Source organism: Panthera pardus, unplaced genomic scaffold (assembly GCF_024362965.1).
Source record: "Panthera pardus isolate Hobbes unplaced genomic scaffold, ASM2436296v1 HiC_scaffold_10, whole genome shotgun sequence".
Lineage (NCBI taxonomy): Eukaryota > Metazoa > Chordata > Mammalia > Carnivora > Felidae > Panthera > Panthera pardus.
The window spans coordinates 45,955,811-45,977,893 of NW_026526655.1; the positions used below are offsets into that span (position 1 = coordinate 45,955,811).

The following is a 22,083-nucleotide window of genomic DNA, read 5'->3' on the forward strand; positions in this document are numbered from 1 at the left end:
TCTGGTATTCCCACTATTTTTTATTATAGTCTTTCTAATAGTTGCATAGTGATCCCTCATTTTGATTTTAATTTGCCTTTCCCTAATGGATACCAATGTTAACATCTTTTCACGTGTATTTGCCATCTGACTATCTTCTTCAATGCAATGATCCTTCATATCTTATGCCCACTTTCCAATTTGATAAATTGTTTTCATGCTGTTGAGTTTTGAAAGTTCTTTGTCTGATGTAAGTTTGTAAATATTTTTTCTCATTCTAGGTAATCTTCTTATCTTCTTCATAAGGCCTTTCATGCATACACACAAATGTTATTTTTGATGAAGCCCAATTTGCCACCTTTTCCATTTATGAGTCCTGGTTTGGGTGTCAAGTCTGAGAACTCTGCCTATCCCTACACACTGAAGATTCTCCCTGTGTTTTTCTCTAAATGTTTATAGTTGTGCATTTTACATTTAAGTCCATGATGCATTTTCAGTTAATTTTTGTATAACGTGTGAGATTTTAGTCAATGTGCATTTTATTTACCCATGGAGGTCCAACTTCACAAGCACCATTTATTGAAAAGGATATCTTTTGCATTTTGCATGTGTTGCATCACTTTTGTGCCTTTATCAAAAATCAGTGGTATATATTTGTGTGGATTGACTATTGTGTTCTCCACTCTGTTTCGTTAATCTATTGCTCTGCCCCTTCACCAAAACTACAGTCTTGATTACTGTATGTATTAAGTCTTGAAATAGGGTAAACTTTTTTCTACTTTATTGGTCTTTTTCAAAACTGTTTTAGCAATTCTAGTTCATTTGCCTTTTTATATAAATTTTAGAATCCTCTTGCCTATACCTATAAAAAATCTTGCTATGATTTTGAAAGAAATTGTGTTAAACCTGTACATTAATTTGGAGAGAACTGACATACAGACTAGATTCAGTCTTCCAATCTATGAACATTGCATATCACTCCTTGTATTTATATCTATTTTTATTTCTTTCATAAGCAATTTGTAATTTTCAGCATATAAGTCCTGTACAAGTTTTACATCTCTGGTTAGATTTACACCTATGTATTTTTTTAAGCAATTGTAAATTTTTGTATCCATGTGTTCATTGCTCATATACAGCAATACAATTGATTTTTGTATATTTATCATGTATTCTGCCACCTTGTTGAACTCGTTTATTAGATCTAGGTGTTTTTGTTGGAATCTTTTGAAGTAATATTTCTTCTTTTACAATCTTTTGCTTTTTATTTTCTTATTTTGCCTTATTGCGAAGTCTAGAACTTCCAGGACTGTGTTTAGTAAGAGTAGTAGAGTGAAAATCCTTGCCTCGTTCTCAGTCTTGGGAGGAAGGCATTCAGCTTTTTCACCACTAAGTAAAATGTAACCTATAGTCTTAAATGTTCTTTGTCAAATAAAGTTTCTTATATTGCTATTTTTCTGAGTTTCTAGCCCTGAATGAGTGTTGATTTTTACAATTTTTTTTAAGCATTGACTGATATGATCATATGGTTTTTCTTCTAAAGCCTATTAACATGATTGATCACATGGTTGGATTTTTGAATGCTGGACAAGACTGTATCCCTGGAACACACTCTACCTGGTCTTGGTGTGTAATTCCTTTTATATATTGCAGAATTATATTTGCTAATAATTCATTATAAATTCTTGCATATATATTCCTTGGGGATATAGCTTGGTCTCTAGTTTGTTTCTTTTTCACTGTCTTTGTCTCGTTTGGTATTAGGGAATACACTAGTTTCATAAAATGAATTGAGGGGTGCTCTCATCTCTTCTGTTTTTTGAAATAGGTTGTGCAGGATGTTAATTCCTCTATAAGCATTTAATAGATTCCTCCAGTGAAACTATCTAGGCATGAAGAGTTTTCTTTTAATAAGTTTTAAATTATAAATTCCATTACCTTTGGTGTAAGAGGCCTATCCAAGTTATATATTTAATGTTTGGTGATTTATGGTAGTATTTATCTCTTAAGAAATTGATCCAATTCATCTATATTGTCAATTTTTTGTGCATACAGTTATTTATAGTATTCTCTTATTGTTCCTTTGCTATCTGAGGGTCTGCAGTTAAATCTGTTTCATTCCTGACACTGGTAACTACTGTCTGTTCTTTTTCATTTTTACTTTGCTAATCTCACTAAAATTTAGATACTTTTATGATCTTTCAAAGAACCAGCTCTGTTTCTTTAGTTTCTCTATTGTTTTTGTTTTCAATTTTATTAATTTCTCCTTTTATCATTCTTATTTTCTTCCTTTAGGTTTGTTTCTAAGGACTTGAAATAGGAGCTTAGATCATTGACTTGAGACTTCCTTTTCTCTAATGTATTAATTTAGTTGTCATAAATTTCTCTCGGCACTGTTTTAGCTGCATTACACAAATGCTGATAACATTCTATTTCACTTATATACATTTCACTGCATTTTAAGTTTCCTTTGAGAAATCCTCTCTGACATACAGAATATTTGCAAGTATGATGTTTCATCTCCAATTTTTGAAGAATTTTGTTACTGATCTGTAAATTGATTTCCTTGTTTCAATTTTTTTAAAAAATTTTTTTGTGTTTATTATTTTTGAGAGAGAGACAGAGACAGAGAGCACAAGTGAGGGAGGGGCAGAGAGAGAGGGAGACACAGAATTTGAAGCAGACTCCAGGCTCTGAGCTGTCAGCACAGAGCCCGACTCAGGGCTGGAATTCACAGACTGTGAGATCATGACCTGAGCTGAAGGCAGATGCTTAACTAAGCCACCCAGGCACCCTATTGTTTCAATTCCTTACGATATTTCAGATTTATTTTATAGTCCAGAATATGGTTTATTTTAGTACATGCTCCTTTGACACTAGAAGACAATGTGCATTCTGCTGTTGTTGAATGAAGATCCCTATAGCTATTAATCAGATCCCATTGGCTGATAAGGTTGATGAGTAATTCTATATTCTATATGATTTCCTTTCTAGTTGTTCTATTAATTTTGGGGAAAGTGGTAATAGTGAAGTCTTTAACTATAATTGTGCATAGTCTATTTATCCTGTGTTTCCTTTGAGTTCCATCAGTTTTTGCTTCACTTACTTTGCAAGTTTATTGTTTGGTTATACACATTTAGGTGGCCTTCTTGGTGGTATGACCCTTTTATCTTTATATAAAGTCTTTCTCTGTCTCTCATAATTTTCTTTATTTTGAAGTCTAATTTATCTGATATTAGTATACTTTTGCTTTAAGTAATGTTTACATGATATAATTTTTATATTCTTTTATTTTCAATCTACCTGCATCACCCATATCACTATATCTGCAACAAGTTTCTTGTAGAAAATATATACCTGGATTTGTTTTTTTTTAACTTGTTTTATTTTTTATTTTTTAAAATTTATATCCAAATTAGTTAGCATATAGTGCAATAATGATTTCAGGAATAGATTCCTTAGTGCCCCTTACCCATTTAGCCCATCCCCCCTCCCATACCCCCTCCAGTAACCTTTTGTTTGTTCTCCATATATATGAGTCTCTTATGTTTTGTCCCCCTTCCTGTTTTTATATTATTGTTGTTTCCCTTCCCTTATGTTCATCTGTTTTGTCTCTTAAAGCCCTCATATGAGTGAAGTCACATGATTTTTGTCTTTCTCTGACTGACTGATTTCATTTAGCATAATACCCTCCAGTTCCGCCCACGTACTTGCAAATGGCAAGATTTCATTCTTTTTGATTGCCGAGTAATACTCCATTGTGTATATATACCACATCTTCTTTATCCATTCATCCATCGATGAACATTTGGGTTCTTTACTCTAACAATCTCTTTTATTTGGTGTTTTTAGATCATTTACACTGAATGTGATTTTTGATACATTAAAGCTTAAGTGTGCCATTTAAATTTTTCTTTTCTGTCACCTATTTTCTCTATTTTCTTTTCACTGTATTGTTGTGAGTTTTTGAAATACTTTTACAATAAAAATTTGACTTTTCCATAGTACTTTTTTTTTTTTTTTAGAATTCGCCCCATTTTATTTATTTTTTTTTTGTTTTTAATGCTTATTTATTTATTTATTTATTTATTTTTTAATGTATGAAATTTACTGTCAAATTGGTTTCCATACAACACCCAGTGCTCATCCCAAAAGGTGCCCTCCTCAATACCCATCACCCACCCTGCCCTCCCTCCCACCCTGCCCTCCCTCCCACCCCCCATCAACCCTCAGTTTGTTCTCAGTTTTTAACAGTCTCTTATGCTTTGGCTCTCTCCCACTCTAACCTCTTTTTTTTTTTTTTTTTTTTTTTCCCTTCCCCTCCCCCATGGGTTTCTGTTATGTTTCTCAGGATCCACATAAGAGTGAAACCATATGGTATCTGTCTTTCTCTGTATGGCTTATTTCACTTAGCATCACACTCTCCAGTTCCATCCATGTTGCTACAAAAGGCCATATTTCATTTTTTCTCATTGCCACGTAGTATTCCATTGTGTATATAAACCACAATTTCTTTATCCATTCATCAGTTGATGGACATTTAGGCTCTTTCCATAATTTGGCTATTGTTGAGAGTGCTGCTATAAACATTGGGGTACAGGTGCCCCTATGCATCAGTACTCCTGTATCCCTTGGATAAATTCCTAGCAGTGCTATTGCTGGGTCATAGGGTAGGTCTATTTTTAATTTTCTGAGGAACCTCCACACTGCTTTCCAGAGCGGCTGCACCAATTTGCATTCCCACCAACAGTGCAAGAGGGTTCCTGTTTCTCCACATCCTCTCCAGCATCTATAGTCTCCTGATTTCTTCATTTTGGCCACTCTGACTGGCGTGAGGTGGTATCTGAGTGTGGTTTTGATTTGTATTTCCCTGATAAGGAGCGACGTTGAACATCTTTTCATGTGCCTGTTGGCCATCCGGATGTCTTCTTTAGAGAAGTGTCTATTCATGTTTTCTGCCCATTTCTTCACTGGGTTATTTGTTTTTCGGGTGTGGAGTTTGATGAGCTCTTTATAGATTTTGGATACTAGCCCTTTGTCCGATGTGTCATTTGCAAATATCTTTTCCCATTCCGTTGGTTGCCTTTTAGTTTTGTTGGTTGTTTCCTTTGCTGTGCAGAAGCTTTTTATCTTCATAAGGTCCCAGTAATTCACTTTTGCTTTTAATTCCCTTGCCTTTGGGGATGTGCCGAGTAAGAGATTGCTACGGCTGAGGTCAGAGAGGTCTTTTCCTGCTTTCTCCTCTAAGGTTTTGATGGTTTCCTGTCTCACATTCAGGTCCTTTATCCATTTTGAGTTTATTTTTGTGAATGGTGTGAGAAAGTGGTCTAGTTTCAACCTTCTGCATGTTGCTGTCCAGTTCTCCCAGCACCATTTGTTAAAGAGACTGTCTTTTTTCCATTGGATGTTCTTTCCTGCTTTGTCAAAGATGAGTTGGCCATACGTTTGTGGGTCTAGTTCTGGGGTTTCTATTCTATTCCATTGGTCTATGTGTCTGTTTTTATGCCAATACCATGCTGTCTTGATGATGACAGCTTTGTAGTAGAGGCTAAAGTCTGGGATTGTGATGCCTCCTGCTTTGGTCTTCTTCTTCAAAATTACTTTGGCTATTCGGGGCCTTTTGTGGTTCCATAGGAATTTTAGGATTGCTTGTTCTAGTTTCGAGAAGAATGCTGGTGCAATTTTGATTGGGATTGCATTGAATGTGTAGATAGCTTTGGGTAGTATTGACATTTTGACAATATTTATTCTTCCAATCCATGAGCAGGGAATGTCTTTCCATTTCTTTATATCTTCTTCAATTACCTGCATAAGCTTTCTATAGTTTTCAGCATACAGATCTTTTACATCTTTGGTTAGATTTATTCCTAGGTATTTGATGCTTCTTGGTGCAATTGTGAATGGGATCAGTTTCTTCATTTGTCTTTCTGTTGCTTCATTGTTAGTGTATAAGAATGCAACTGATTTCTGCACATTGATTTTGTATCCTGCAACTTTGCTGAATTCATGTATCAGTTCTAGCAGACTTTTGGTGGAGTCTATCGGATTTTCCATGTATAATATCATGTCATCTGCAAAAAGCGAAAGCTTGACTTCATCTTTGCCAATTTTGATGCCTTTGATTTCCTTTTGTTGTCTGATTGCTGATGCTAGAACTTCCAGCACTATATTAAACAACAGCGGTGACAGTGGGCATCCCTGTCGTGTTCCTGATCTCAGGGAAAAAGCTCTCAGTTTTTCCCCGTTGAGGATGATGTTAGCTGTGGGCTTTTCATAAATGGCCTTTATGATCTTTAAGTATGTTCCTTCTATCCCGACTTTCTCAAGGGTTTTTATTAAGAAAGGGTGCTGGATTTTGTCAAAGGCCTTTTCTGCATCGATTGACAGGATCATATGGTTCTTCTCTTTTTTTTTGTTAATGTGATGTATCACGTTGATCGATTTGCGAATGTTGAACCAGCCCTGCATCCCAGGAATGAATCCCACTTGATCATGGTGAATAATTCTTTTTATATGCTGTTGAATTCGATTTGCTAGTATCTTATTAAGAATTTTTGCATCCATATTCATCAGGGATATTGGCCTGTAGTTCTCTTTTTTTACTGGGTCTCTGTCTGGTTTAGGAATCAAAGTAATACTGGCTTCACAGAATGAGTCTGGAAGTTTTCCTTCCTTTTCTATTTCTTGGAATAGCTTGAGAAGGATAGGTATTATCTCTGCTTTAAATGTCTGGTAGAACTCCCCTGGGAAGCCATCTGGTCCTGGACTCTTATTTGTTGGGAGATTTTTGATAACCGATTCAATTTCTTCGCTGGTTATGGGTCTGTTCAAGCTTTCTATTTCCTCCTGATTGAGTTTTGGAAGAGTGTGGGTGTTTAGAAATTTGTCCATTTCTTCCAGGTTGTCCAATTTGCTGGCATATAATTTTTCATAGTATTCCCTGATAATTGTTTGTATCTCTGAGGGATTGGTTGTAATCATTCCATTTTCATTCATGATTTTATCTATTTGGGTCATCTCCCTTTTCTTTTTGAGAAGCCTGGCTAGAGGTTTGTCAATTTTGTTTATTTTTTCAAAAAACCAACTCTTGGTTTCGTTGATCTGCTCTACAGTTTTTTTAGATTCTATATTGTTTATTTCTGCTCTGATCTTTATGATTTCTCTTCTTCTGCTGGGTTTAGGCTGCCTTTGCTGTTCTGCTTCTATTTCCTTTAGGTGTGCTGTTAGATTTTGTATTTGGGATTTTTCTTCTTTCTTGAGATAGGCCTGGATTGCAATGTATTTTCCTCTCAGGACTGCCTTCGCTGCGTCCCAAAGCGTTTGGATTGTTGTATTTTCATTTTCGTTTGTTTCCATATATGTTTTAATTTCTTCTCTAATTGCCTGGTTGACCCACTCATTCGTTAGTAGGGTGTTCTTTAACCTCCATGCTTTTGGAGGTTTTCCAGACTTTTTCCTGTGGTTGATTTCAAGCTTCATAGCATTGTGGTCTGAAAGTATGCATGGTATAATTTCAATTCTTGTAAACTTATGAAGGGCTGTTTTGTGACCCAGTATATGATCTGTCTTGGAGAATGTTCCATGTGCACTCGAGAAGAAAGTATATTCTGTTGCTTTGGGATGCAGAGTTCTAAATATATCTGTCAAGTCCATCTGATCCAATGTATCATTCAGGGCCCTTGTTTCTTTATTGACTGTGTGTCTAGATGATCTATCCATTTCTGTAAGTGGGGTGTTAAAGTCCCCTGCAATGACCACATTCTTATCAATAAGGTTGCTTATGTTTATGAGTAATTGTTTTATATATCTGGGGGCTCGGGTATTTGGCGCATAGACATTTATAATAGTTAGCTCTTCCTGGTGGATAGACCCTGTGATTATTATATAATGCCCTTCTTCATCTCTTGTTACAGCCTTTAATTTAAAGTCTAGTTTGTCTGATATAAGTATGGCTACTCCAGCTTTCTTTTGGCTTCCAGGAGCATGATAAATAGTTCTCCATCCCCTCACTCTCAATCTAAAGGTGTCCTCAGATCTAAAATGAGTCTCTTGTAGACAGCAAATAGATGGGTCTTGTTTTTTTATCCATTCTGATACCCTATGTCTTTTAGTTGGCGCATTTAATCCATTTACATTCAGCGTTATTATAGAAAGATATGGGTTTAGAGTCATTGTGATGTCTGTATGTTTTATGCTTGTAGTGATGTCTCTGGTACTTTGTCTCACAGGATCCCCCTTAGGATCTCTTGTAGGGCTGGTTTCGTGGTGACAAATTCCTTCAGTTTTTGTTTGTTTGGGAAGACCTTTATCTCTCCTTCTATTCTAAATGACAGACTTGCTGGATAAAGGATTCTCGGCTGCATATTTTTTCTGTTTAGCACACTGTAGATATGGTGCCAAGCCTTTCTGGCCTGCCAAGTTTCAAAGGAGAGATCAGTCACGAGTCTTATAGGTCTCCCTTTATATGTGAGGGCACGTTTATCCCTTGCTGCTTTCAGAATTTTCTCTTTATCCTTGTATTTTGCCAGTTTCACTATGATATGTCGTGCAGAAGATCGATTCAAGTTACGTCTGAAGGGAGTTCTCTGTGCCTCTTGGATTTCAATGCCTTTTTCCTTCCCCAGTTCAGGGAAGTTCTCAGCTATAATTTGTTCAAGTACCCCTTCAGCACCCTTCCCTCTCTCTTCCTCCTCTGGGATACCAATTATGCGTATATTATTTTTTTTTAGTGTATCACTTAGTTCTCTAATTTTCCCCTCATACTCCTGGATTTTTTTATCTCTCTTTCTTTCAGCTTCCTCTTTCTCCATAACTTTATCTTCTAGTTCACCTATTCTCTCCTCTGCCTCTTCAAGCCGAGCCATCGTGGATTCCATTTTGTTTTGCAATTCGTTTAAAGCGTTTTTCAACTCCTCGTGACTGTTCCTTAGTCCCTCGATCTTTGTGGCAAGAGATTCTCTGCTGTCCTGTATACTGTTTTCAAGCCCAGCGATTAATTTTATGACTATTATTCTAAATTCACTTTCTGTTATATTATTTAAATCCTTTTTGATCAGTTCATTAGCTGTTGTTATTTCCTGGAGATTCTTCTGAGGGGAATTCTTCCGTTTGGTCATTTTGGAGAGTCCCTGGCATGGTGAGGACCTGCAGTGCGCTTCCCCTGTGCTGTGGTGTATAACTGGAGTTAGTGGGCGGGGCCGCAGTCCGACCCGATGTCTGCCCCCAGCCCACCGCTGGGGCCACAGTCAGACTGGTGTGTGCCTTCTCTTCCCCTCTCCTAGGGGCGGGATTCACTGTGGGGTGGCGTGTCCTGTCTGGGCTACTTGCACACTGCCAGGCTTGTGTTGCTGGGGATCTGGCGTATTAGCTGGGGTGGGTAGGCAAGGTGCACGGGGGCTGGAGGGTCAGGCTTAGCTCGCTTCTCCTTAGGTGATCCACTTCAGGAGGAGCCCTGTGGCAGCGGGAGGGAGTCAGATCCGCTGCCGGAGGTTTGGCTCCGCAGAAGCACAGAGTTGGGTGTTTGCTCGGAGCGAGCAAGTTCCCTGGCAGGAACTGGTTCCCTTTGGGATTTTGGCTGGGGGATGGGCGGGGGAGATGGCGCTGGTGAGCGCCTTTGTTCCCCACCAAGCTGAGCTCTGCCGTCCAGGGGCTCAGCAGCTCTCCCTCCCTTTGTCCTCCAGCCTTCCCGCTTTCCGAGCAGAGCTGTTAACTTCTGACCTCCCAGACGCTAAGTCGCGCTTGCTGTCGGAACACAGTCCGTCCGGCCCCTCCGCTTTTGCCAGCCAGACTCGGGGGCTCTGCTTGGCCGGCGAGCCGCCCCTCCGCCCCGGCTCCCTCCCGCCAGTCCGTGGAGCGCGCACCGCCTCGCCGCCCTTCCTACCCTCTTCCGTGGGCCTCTGGTCTGCGCTTGACTCCGGAGACTCCCTTCTGCTAATCCTCTGGCGGTTTTCTGGCTTCTTTAGGCAGGTGTAGGTGGAATCTAAGTGATCGGCAGGACGCGCTGTGAGCCCCGCGTCCTCCTACGCCGCCATCTTCCGGAACCTCCATAGTACTTTTAAAAGTATCTCATTATATAGATTTTTAATGATTGCTTTAGGATGCATATTATATTTTTATAATCACAAATATATTTGTATATTTGTATAATCACAGTCTACTAGTGTTATCATTTTTCAGGTCAGGTGACATGTAGAAAACTTACCTCTTTTTACATCTCTTCAACTTTCCAGGTTATAATATAATTGCCTTATGAAAGGCCTATTTAGAATCACATTAGAAAGTATTTTTGTTTCTATTTTCTTTCTTTTTTTAACTCATACCTCCCACACCCCCTCTCTGGTAATCATCAGTTCACTATAGTTAAGAGTTTGTTTCTTGATTTGTCTCTCTCTCCTTTTCCCTTTGCTCATTTGTTTTGTTTCTTAAATTCCACATATAAGTGAAATCATATGGTGTTTGTCTTTTTTGACTCACTTATTTCGCTTAGCATAATACTCTGTAGCTCCATCCATGTCATTGCAAATGGCAAGATTTTATTCTTTTTTTATGGCTGACAACTATTCCATTGTATATTTATACCTCATCTTTATCCATTCATCAGTTGATCAACACTTGGGCTGTTTCCATAATTTGGTTAGTGAGGATAATGCTGCTATATACATTGAGGTGCATGTATCCCTTTGAATTAGTTTTTGTGTTCTTTGGGTAAATACCTAATAGTGCAATTGCTGGGTTCCAGGGTACTTCTATTTTTAACCTTTTGAGGAACCTCCATACTGTTCTCCAGAGTGGCTGTACCAGTTTGCTTTGCCACCAACAATGCAAGAGCGTTCCCCTTTTGCCACATCAGGAACACCTGTTGCTTCTTATGTTGTTGATTTTAACCATTTTGACAGGTGTGAGGGAATCGCTCATGGTAGTTTTGATTTGTATTTCCCTGATGATCAGTAATGTTAAGCATCTTTTCATGAGCCTGTTAGTCATCTATAGTTCTTCTTTTGAAAATTGTCTATTCATGTCTTCTGCCCATGTCTTAACTGGATTATTTGGGTTGTGGATGTTGAGTGTGATGAGTTCTTTATACATTCTGGATACTAACCCTTTGTCAGATATGTCATTTGAAATATCTTCTCCCATTCTGTAGGTTGCTTTTTTGTTTTGTTGATTGTTTCTTTTCTTTCACGGTGAAGAAGCTTTTTATCTTGATAAAGTCACAAGAGTTCATTTTTGCTTTTGTTTTTATTGCCTCCAGAGATGGGTCTAGTAAAAAGTTGCTACAGATGAGATCAAACAGGTTGCTGCCTGTGTTATCCTCTAGGATTTTGATGGTTTCCTGTCTCACATTTATTTCTTTCATCCATTTTGAATTTATTTTTGTGTTAGAAAGTGGTCCATTTTCATTCTTCTGCATGATGCTGTCCAGTTTTCCCATCACTATTTATTGAAGAAACTGTCTTTTTTCCATTGGATATTCTTTCCTGCTTTGTCAAAGATTAGTTGACCATATGATTGTGGGTCCATTTCTGGGTTTTCTATTCTGTTCCATTGATGTTTATGTTCTGTTTTTGTGCCAGTACCATACTGCCTTGATGACTAGTGCTTTGTAATATAGCTTGGAGTCCAGAATTGTGAGGCCTCCAGCTTTGCTTTGCTTTTTCAAGATTGCTTTGATTATTCAGGGTCTTTTGTGGTTCCATACAAATTTTAGGATTGTTTGTTCTAGCTTTATGAAAAATGTTGTTGGTATTTTGATAGGGATTGCATTAATATGTGTAGATTGCTTTGGGTAGTATAGACATTTTAACAATGTACATTCTTCCCATCCATGAACTTGGAATGTTTTTCCATTTCTTTGTGTCCTCTTCAATTTCTTTCATGAGTGTCCTAAAGGTTTTTTAAAAATTATTTTTATTTTAGACAGAAAGCAAGAGAGTGCAAGTGGGGGCAAGGGGCACAAGGAGAGAGATAAAGAATCATAAGTAAACTCCATGCTCAGTGTGGAGCCTGATGTGGGGCTTGATCCCACAACCCTGGGATCTTGACCTGAGCTGAAATCAAGAGTCAGGCGCTCAACCAACTGAGCCACTCAGGTACCCCTGAGTGTTCTATAGTTTTCAGAGTACAGATACTTTACTTCTTTGGTTAGGTTTATTCCTAAGTATCTTATGTTTTTTGGTGCAACTGTAAATGGGATAGATTCTTTGATTTCTTTTTCTGCTGCTTCATTGTTGGTGTATAGTGCAGATTACTGTACATTGATTACATATCCTGTGACTTTGCTGAATTCATGTATTAGTTCTAGCAATTTTTTGATGCAGTCTTTTGAGTTTTCTACATAGAGGATCATATCATCTGCATATAGCGAAAATTTGACATTTTCCTTACCAATTGGCATGCCTTTTATTTCCTTTTGTTTTCTGATTGCTGAGGCTAAGACTTTCAGTACTGTGTTAAATAGTAATGAGAGTGGACATCCCTGTCTTATGCCTAACCATAGAGGAAAAGCTGTCAGATTTTCCCCTTTAAGGATAATATTGGCTATGGGTAATTTGTTCATGGCCTTTATGACATTGAGGTATGTACCATCTATCCCTACTTTGTAGAGGGTTTTTATCAAAATTGGATACTGTATTTTGTCAAATGCTTTTTCTGCATCTATTGAGAGGATTGTATGCTTCTTATCATTTCTTTTATTAATGTGGCATATCACGTGAATATTGAACCACACCTACAGCCTAGAAATAAATTCCACTTGATTGTGGTGAATAATTCTCTCAATGTACTATTGAATTTGATTTGCTAGTATCTTGTTGAGAGTTTTTGCATCTGTGTGCATCAGAGATATAGGCCTGTAATTCTCCTTTTTGGTGGGGTCTTTGGTTTTGGAATCAAGGTGATGCTGGCCTTGGAGAAGGAGTTTGGAAGTTTTCCTTCCATTTCTATTTTTCAGAGTAATTTGAGAACAATAGGTACTAACTCTTTAAATGTCTGGTAGAATTCCTGGGGGAAGCCATCTGGCCCTGGACTTTTATTTGTTTGGAGATTTTTGATTACTGATTCAATTTCTTTGCTGGTTATGGGCTGTTCAAATTTTCTATTTAGTTCAACATCTTCTTACTTCTTGATATGATGAGTGATTTTCAACTGAATCTTGCCTATTTTGGATATTATATTATAATACTCTGGGGTGCCTGGGTGGCTCAGTTGGTTAAGTGACCAGTTGAGATCAAACCCCATGGCAGGCTCTGTGGAGAATGCTTTAGATTCTCTCTCTTCCTCTCTCTCTACCCCTCCCCCGCTTGCACTGCCTCTCTTTCTCTCTATCAAAATAAATAAATAAACTTAAAAAAAATATTATAAGGGTGCCTGGGTGGCTCAGTTGGCTAAGCATCCAACTTCAGCTCAGGTCATGATCTCACAGTTCACGAGTTTGAGTCCCGTGTTGGGCTCTGTGCTGGCAGCTCAGAGCCTGCAGCCTGCTTTGGATTCTCTGACTCCCCCTCTCTCTCTGCTTCTCCCCTGCTCCTGCTCTCTCTGTTTCTCAAAAAATAAATAAACGTTAAAAAAAATAAAAAAAACAATATTATAAGACTAGAAATTATTTAAGCTTAGTGTTTTAGTGGCTTACTCTGACACAATTCCAGTAGAGGAATGGGAATGGGGAGCACTACTTCATTACTGCCTGGTGAAGAAGGAAGTTCAGCTTCCTCATTTGGACTCTCTTCCTTATTGCTTGGCCGGGTTGGGTATTCTAGTTCCCCATGTGATCCACAATGATCCACAGTACTGAATTCCAGTCTTGTGACATACTATGATCGGTTTTATCTGTCTTTCAAACTCAACAACTTCACAGAAGTACTCAAAAGATACAATGAGTAGATAAGACAAGAGCCCCAATAAGAGCCAATGGGCTCTGGAACAGGTCACAGTTATGGAAATAATAGAGCATGATGGGATGAATGCTACAATGACAATCTAAGGTCTTAAATTTGAATCTGATTCTGTTACTACCTAACTTTGTAAACTGGTAAAGTCACTCAACTCTCTGGCCTTGGTATCGTAAAGTAAGCAGAAAAAGTTCTGCCAAGTGGGTCATAATTTCTTTTCCTGTTTTAATCCTCCATGATTAGTTATTTAAAATGACAATTAAAGAGGATGGCATGTCAAAATTCTACATACATATCAAATGAATTTTATAAATATAGTCATTATTACAATTAAAGCAAATAAAACCTTGAGGTGAAAATGATATAATAAAATTCTGATGAAACATAGCCTCTTTGAGTTCATGAAAGTCATGTGCACTTATAATTGGAGAAATATCTTGGACCTCTTTTCAGAGTCCCAACTTCCATCTACCTGCAGCAGAATCAGTTGGTGAACTTGTTAAACATAGATTTCCTGAGCTCAAGCCTCAATCAAAATGAACTTGTTTTTTTAAGTGGAAAACAAAGAGCCCTCCTTTTATACCCATTAATACTGTAAGCCACTGAATTAAGTTTCAATAAATTATTTTCAACCTTCAAGAAAAAAAGAAGCTAATATGTTATATCCAAAGAGAATAATTGGTCAAGGAATTTAAATTCTTGAAATCAATGACAAACAATTACAATTCGGGTGAAATACAGTTTATACTTTTGAAACAATATAACTATGCAGGGATTCTGGCAAGCTTATATTTTAAATTATCCAATAAGTCTGGATGAGGATCAAATAAAAACATGTGACACAAAACTATAGGAAGGCTAATATTTATAATTAATTATAATTATGAATATTTCAAAGGCCCCAAGGCTGTTTATTTCTACATATAAAGCAAGAAAGAAGGACAACTGAGTTTACTGCCTGGTGTATGTGGTAAATGGTTATGATATCTTACACATAGAAGCTGAAATCCAACAAATATCAACTTTCATCTTCTCAATCACATAGAGAAAAACATCTGCAAATGATCATGCTCTTAAAAAACACTTGGAATATTAAATATAATGCATTCATTCAATAGGATAAATTTCAAAAACAACTTGTACTTTATTTTATATAAAATGCTTTATTGTGCATATAATATTGTCATATGGGTGAACATATTTTTCTGATGAGATGTTCCATAATGTTCATTAAATTCTCAAAAAGTACTATGATGCCAAGAAGCTTAGGACATTAGTTTGCATTTTTAGAGCTTTAGAGCTTAAAAATACATATAATAACTTGCTCTACTTTTTGTAAAATTTTCTATATGGTCCTTTTTTCTTCTATAAGGAAAAATTTATTGAACATCTATTGTCCACCTAATGTAGGAGTTATATGGACAAATAAAAAGGTATTTAAGATGCTCAACTACTCGAACCAGAGAAATAAATTACATACGAGTGATAATATTATTAATCCTTTGCTATTTTTAACAGCATGAAAAATAAGCAATAAATGAATTAAGTTCTTTTTTTCATCTAAGTCAACAATGTTGTTGAGGTTAGCTGTTCTTCCTTCATTAAAGCCATTAATAGCTGCAATGTGTGTTTGGAATTCATACCTTATGTTTTAGAACAGGACGTCAGACCAGATTATGATTAGCATTGGCTTATGCTTGTAATCAACACATGGGGTTTTCTGAAGATTCCAGATGATTAAAAGAACTATTGTAGGACTTAACTTTAGAATTCCCTAATTGATTTTACTTGCTGAGAACATTAGATTACATTCACAAGCTAACACACATGCACGCAGACACATACTCATGCATATACAATTCTATTCATTATATTAAGTTCTCTAAGTAACAAAAATCAAGAACCAGCTTTTCAAAGTACTGGAGATTTTTTTAACGGAGCCATACAGATTTTATTTCCTGCAGTTTAAAATAGTTACTTTTATCATATCCATCACATTTTAGAAAAAAAATACTCTGCTCACCATTACTCTTTGCATTATGTGCCTATTACCAAGCTACATTTGAGATTAAAGTTAGAAATAAATGATTATAAGAGAAATAAATGCATAACATAAGCAGGCATGACGTTCTAAGGAAAGAAATCTGCATGCAAGCTTGTGCCCATGAACATGAGAATTCAGTTAGGGATGAAATCCTGAAGCATATTCTCATGACAGGATGAACCTATTAGTGTAGCTAAGTATTTGCAGACCTTATTCATTTCCAAATACTTTACTAATGCCGGAAACAAGACAATTCCTGGCTTGTAAAACAGAGCAAACCACCCTAAAACATCTGGCATACTTACACACTTTTCGCTGTCAAATACATAGCACAAATGTTTATTTGACTCAGAATCTTTGCATATGAAAGTGAATATCCTCTTGTCAGTTTTATCATCAGCACAAAATGATATTCTATGAAGCTGGCAATTGTGTTGGACTTCCTGTGAACACAAATGGAAATAAACAGTTGAAGAGATTCTTGTCCATTTTCTGAAATACCAGCTTGTGTTATACTTGACTTTAAAGGTGAAACAATCATCTGTCAAACTTTGGTTTATAATTACATACACCCAAATTTAAACAAATACGTAATGGAGATGGACCTCCTAACTCAGATTAAACAAAGGCAGTCATCTCAGTAGGACTTAGAAGACAAGAAGCAAAATACAAGAGAATCAGGGGTGCCAGGACTTTCTGAGCTACAAGGGATCTTAAGAGACAATTACTTTGAACCTTGAAATTTTATTTAGAAGGATATTAAGGCCCAGAGAATTAAGATACTTCTGGAAGGTTATATAATTAGCAGGACCCTTTTTAACCAGAACATTTTCATTTTTTCTTACTGATACTCACTAGCATTACATAACTTCATCTGCACACAATTTCATATGAAACATACTATCATTTCATCCTTAGTTTTCATATCAAATTGTATTTTACATGTCTTCATCAGGAAGGTGTATACATCCAGCATCTAAATTACTGAATCAACTCTCCTAATCAGAAAGATAAACACTGCAACTATACACATATAATATATATAATAAATAATATATCATATGATACATATATTATATAATAGTATAAAATAAATAATATATATTATGTATTATATAATATGCATATTATATAATACATAATATAATAATAAATAATATATAGAAATAAATAATACAATAAATACATTTTTATACTGTCACAGTTATATATATTATATATTTTGTAACTATAGCATCTGTCACTACATCTTTCCAGGTTCAGAGTTTGATGTGTCAGCTTGATGAGATTTGATCACTCTGATTCACATTACTGCTCATTAGACTAAAAATGAGTACATAAGGTATACACATAAATATTAGGAGGATTTGCTTATAGCACTGTATTCTTTCCCTGTGTATAAACCAAATGATCAGTCATCAAGAAGCATGAAAATTAGAATGAGGAAGTATACTATTACTATATGATTATAATGTTTTTGTCATTACTAGATAGCCTGATCCATCCATTTCTTTTTTTTTTTTTAATGTTTATTTATTTTTGACAGAGAGACAGAGACAGAGACAGAGCATGAGCAGGGGAGGGGCAGACAGAGAGGTAGACACAGAATCCGAAGCAGGCTCCAGGCTCCAAGCTGTCAGCACAGAGCCCGACGTGGGGCTCGAACTCATCAACTGTGAGATCAGGACCTGAGCCGAAGTCGGATGCTTAACCGACTGACCCACCTAGGTGCCCCTGATCAATCCATTTCAACAGCAGGAAGGAACAATGTCAGAAAGAGGGGCTCAACTTACTGAGGCCTCTGATGACATCTCTCCTTTCTTGTGATTAGTGCCAAGATGGACAATGACCACATTTTATGAGACTGTCTTTGTATACTTTGTCCGATTGACCAGTCTCTTTCTCACAGACTTTATTTTTGTTTTAATGTTAACATAGTCAATCAAACAATACCCAGGCAGACTGTAGTTCCCAAATGCTGACATCAGGTCTACACCAGTTTATTAATTGTATAATCACGTTAATGATAGGGGCACCTGGGTGGCTCAGTTGGTTAAGCATCCAACTCTTGATTTCGGCTCAGGTCGTGATCTCACAGTTCCTGAGATGGAGCCCCATGTTGGGCTCTGTGCTGACAGCCGGGAGCTTGCTTAGGATTCTCTTCTTCTCCCTTTCTCTCTGCCCCTCCCCAGCTCATGCTCACTCTCTCTCTCTCTCTCTCTCAAAAATAATCATTTTAAAAAAATCATGTTAATGATATATAGAAGAAATACCATTATAATATGGACAGATAATTCATTTTTTTTCCATTTGAAGGAGAAATCACAAGTAACATGAAAACACACCATTTACATAAGCTGGTGGTAAAACACAGTCTCTTGTTCACTCACCAACCAGTATGGTCACAGATAGCCTTTGGCAATAACAGTTGAGAATCATCATAATTTTTCTTTAAATTAGCAGAGTTATCTTCCTACAAAAGAAGACTGAAAAGCTAAAACTTGCAATTTTATTATTTTAGTGAATTTTTTGTTGTGATAGATCTTTATGAATTTTAAATGTAGCACTAATTTTTGAAGAGACAGGACAGACTCAAGAACACAATGTCACAGTGAGAACACAATTAAACTTTAACACTACAGTATTTTATTGGAGTTGGAACAAAAAATAAGTAAATCCCCAATTCACCTATACCACCTCTTTCAGTACTGCGTAATCCTCATTTGAAGGACAAGTAAGAAAAGCAGAAAGGGGAAAAGATACAGACGGAAAGATATTGGAGCAAATTGAGATTGCTTTTCACTTCTATTTTCATCCATCCAAATGGCATAGAAAAAGAGCCTATTTTCTATGAAGTCCATGTTAGATTAACAATGAATTTTTAAATCCTGCCCCATACATGTATATTTTACTATAAATAAACTTATTTTAGGAACATAATATTTTTTAATTACGACTAAATAAAATAAATATACCAAAATAAAATGAATGACAGATTTTGTTCTGATTCACTTAGGTCTCCTCAAATAGTAGTTCCTAAATACACGTCTGCACACAAGCTGTATCAGAGTCACATGAACAGGTGTCTTTAGTGGTTTTTTTTTTTTCTTATGATAGAGATACTCAGTCTAGTTCTGCAGATTCTGGATCTGAAAATCCTGAGTGGACTCCAGCAATCAGCATTCTCAGGAGTCTCCTAGGGGTACTGATATTCACCAAAGCTGGTAAATCCTTTTTTGTTTGTTTCTTTTTTTAAAAGATTTAAAAAATGGTACATTCTATATATGGGTAAAGAGTCAGGTACTCTAACGTTCTTATGCAATATATTGGTGAAGAGTCAGATACTCTTATGTTCTTATATAATATATGTGAAGAGTCAGGTGTTCTCTATTCAAATGTAATACAATTGAATTTATAAGGCATTTCAAAGATTTAAGACTCCCAAGATTGCCCTTTGATTTGTTAGCAATGAAAAAAGAGATGGTTCTTTCCTATTAAAATCTTGGAAAATCTATGCTTTTAGGGAAAAATTCAATTGGGTCTTTTGAAAATTAGCTATTAATTATAGAAACTGAGACTTTGGGATAGGGAAGAAAAGCTTTGGTGCTATTGATTGGGTAAGGAAAAATATGATGCTCAAAAGTCAATTGGCTAATCGCATTGGTTGAAGCCCACGTCACTGATGTTTTGTAAATGGGATTTAGGTTAGGGGAGGCTTGTGCATCTGACAGTCAAAAGTTTAGAGAACAGAGTGATAAGGTTGACAGGCTGTCAATGGGCAACTCACGGTCCTGGAAGACTCACTATGGGGGACTTTAGAATCACCAACTAATAACACTGAACTATATTTGCATTTCCATAATCCATCTGTCTCTCTTTTTACACCCCAACCCCCACATGTTAGTTAGGTCATCTTGTAGAACTTTTGTCTTTATATTTTGTGTTCTTCTGAGGATCTGCCATTATTAAACTGTCAATTCTAATTTTTTTTAATGTTTATTTTTTTGAGAGAGAGAGAGAGAGACAGAGTGCAAGCTGGGGAGGGGCAGAGAGAGAAGGAGACACAGAATCTGAAGCAGGCTGCAGACTTTGAGCTGACAGCACAGAGCCTGGTGCGGGGCTCAAACTCACAAACCATGAGATCATGACCTGAGCCGAAGTCCAACGCTTAACCGACCGAGCCACACAGGCGCCCCTAAACTGTCAATTCTAAACAATAAAGTTTCCTCTGTACACTGCATTTAATCATATTTGTATTTTTCTAAATATTTAAATTTTATATCAGATGAAAAATCTGAAGCATTCTAAATGTTTAGTAATAGGAGAATGGTTTAGTAGATTATAATTTATACATTCCAGTATTGGTGAAATTTTTATAGCCTAGGATACAGTATGGGCAGACTCAAATAAAAAAGGACAAGAGCACATGTTGATGATACATAAAGTGCATTATCAGCCCTTCTTCTCTCATGGTGTGCTTAACAAGGCCTAAACATTCACGTAAGAAATTGAATTAATTATTAATTATATACACATACTTTAAAACTGTTATGAGGTCTACATGGCTTACGAGACATTTTTAACACAAATGACCTGTTCTGACTGATCATTTGCTACTGTATAGCCAGTTAATTTTAAAAAAGGAAATGCAGGACTGGGGCATCTGGGTGGCTCAGTCGGTTAAGCATCCAACTCTTGATTTTGGCCAGGTCATGATCTCACAGTTCATGAGATTGAGCCTCGTGTCGGGCTCTGCACTGACAGCATGGAGCCTGCTTGGGATTCTCTTTCTCCCTCTCTCTCTGCCCTTCCCTCGCTCTAAATAAATAAACAACTGGAAATGCAGGACTAAGGCTGCTTTTCTTTTTAATTGCAAATAAGACTACACATCTGGTTTCATTGTCACTCGGTAACTTATTCCTCAGCCCACTATTCTTTCGTAACCACCATTTGCCTCATGAAGTAATCTGAGCCAACCCACCTGTTCAGTAAATTAGGCCTCATTTTCAACTACTCTGTTTCCCAGTAAACTATATATATTCCATTATGGTCTTAAATAGACCTTCGACTATTCTCTCACCACTTCTTTTCTTTTAGCTACCTCAGCAGCGGTTAGTGGGGAAGAGCCATCACCCAAGCAAAATCTCTATTTCTTTGTTTCTTATTTAATATTGAGTGCGGCTCATGGGAGGAAATTAAACAGGATATTTGTGGGAGGCCTTAAATTCATGGCTTGAGAACTATGAAGGAATGCCATTGTTCTGTAGTTTGGACAATAACTGTGGGTACATCCATGCCACAGTCCAGTTCTCCTCACATATATTAAAAATGTAAAACTTCCATGGAAACTCTGATTCAGCATGCTAAGATAAGGCCTCAGAACTTATTTTTGCAAATGTCAGGTATTTTTTATGCAAGTATTCCATGGACCACAGTTTGAAAAGGAGAGCTACTACAAGCAGACTATGCACCACGCCAGAACCTCAAACTTCAGGTGCGTGAGAATTCCTGCATGACTTCCTAAATTGTATAGATTCCAATTCAGTAGGTCTGCAATGTGCCTGGGAGTCTGTATTTCTAACAAGCGTCCAGGTGAAGCTGATCATGTTGGTCTGCAGACCACACTTTGAAGAGCAAGACATCGTCAGACATCGCACATAGATGAAGCGACCAAAGGCAAGTTACAGACCCATGAAAAATGGTTTCATAATCTGTTTATAGGCCAGGGTCTCCTTAGGCCTTCAGATCGAATTAATTTTGTCAGTAAGTATGCCACGGTGTCAGAGGAAAGCATTGACAACATATATTTGTAAGATGAATTGAAGTTGAATGTTAATTGACTTTTCCCAACTTATTTTCATGGTCTTATCAAAATTATTAAACAATAATTCTGAAGCATGGTGAATAACATACTGTATTAGCTTTCTAGGGCTGCCCTAACAAAACATTGCAGACCACGTGGCCTAATCAACAGAGATTTATTTTCTCACAGTTCTGGAGGCTGGAAGTCCAAGATCAAGGTGTTGGCAGGTTTGGTTTCTGCTGAAGCCTCTCTCAGTATGGGTTGCAGATGGCTGCCTTTTCACTGTGTCCTCACATGGCTTTTCCTTGGAGCTTGCATATCCCTGATGTCTCTTTTTCCTCTTACCAGGACACCAGTCTTAGTGTGATTAA

General features: G+C 37.0%; 1 protein-coding gene across 14 annotated transcripts in view; it reads right to left on the reverse strand.

Moving 5' to 3' along the window:
- The window catches only part of GULP1 (GULP PTB domain containing engulfment adaptor 1), a 276,210-nt gene that overhangs the window by 32,021 nt on the left and 222,106 nt on the right, over positions 1-22,083 (reverse strand). For all 14 annotated transcript variants that reach the window (XM_019461729.2, XM_019461824.2, XM_019461804.2 and 11 more), the window contains one exon: positions 16,215-16,352. In XM_019461729.2, coding sequence (XP_019317274.1) covers positions 16,215-16,352 — 138 coding nt within the window. The remainder of the gene's footprint in view (positions 1-16,214; positions 16,353-22,083) is intronic.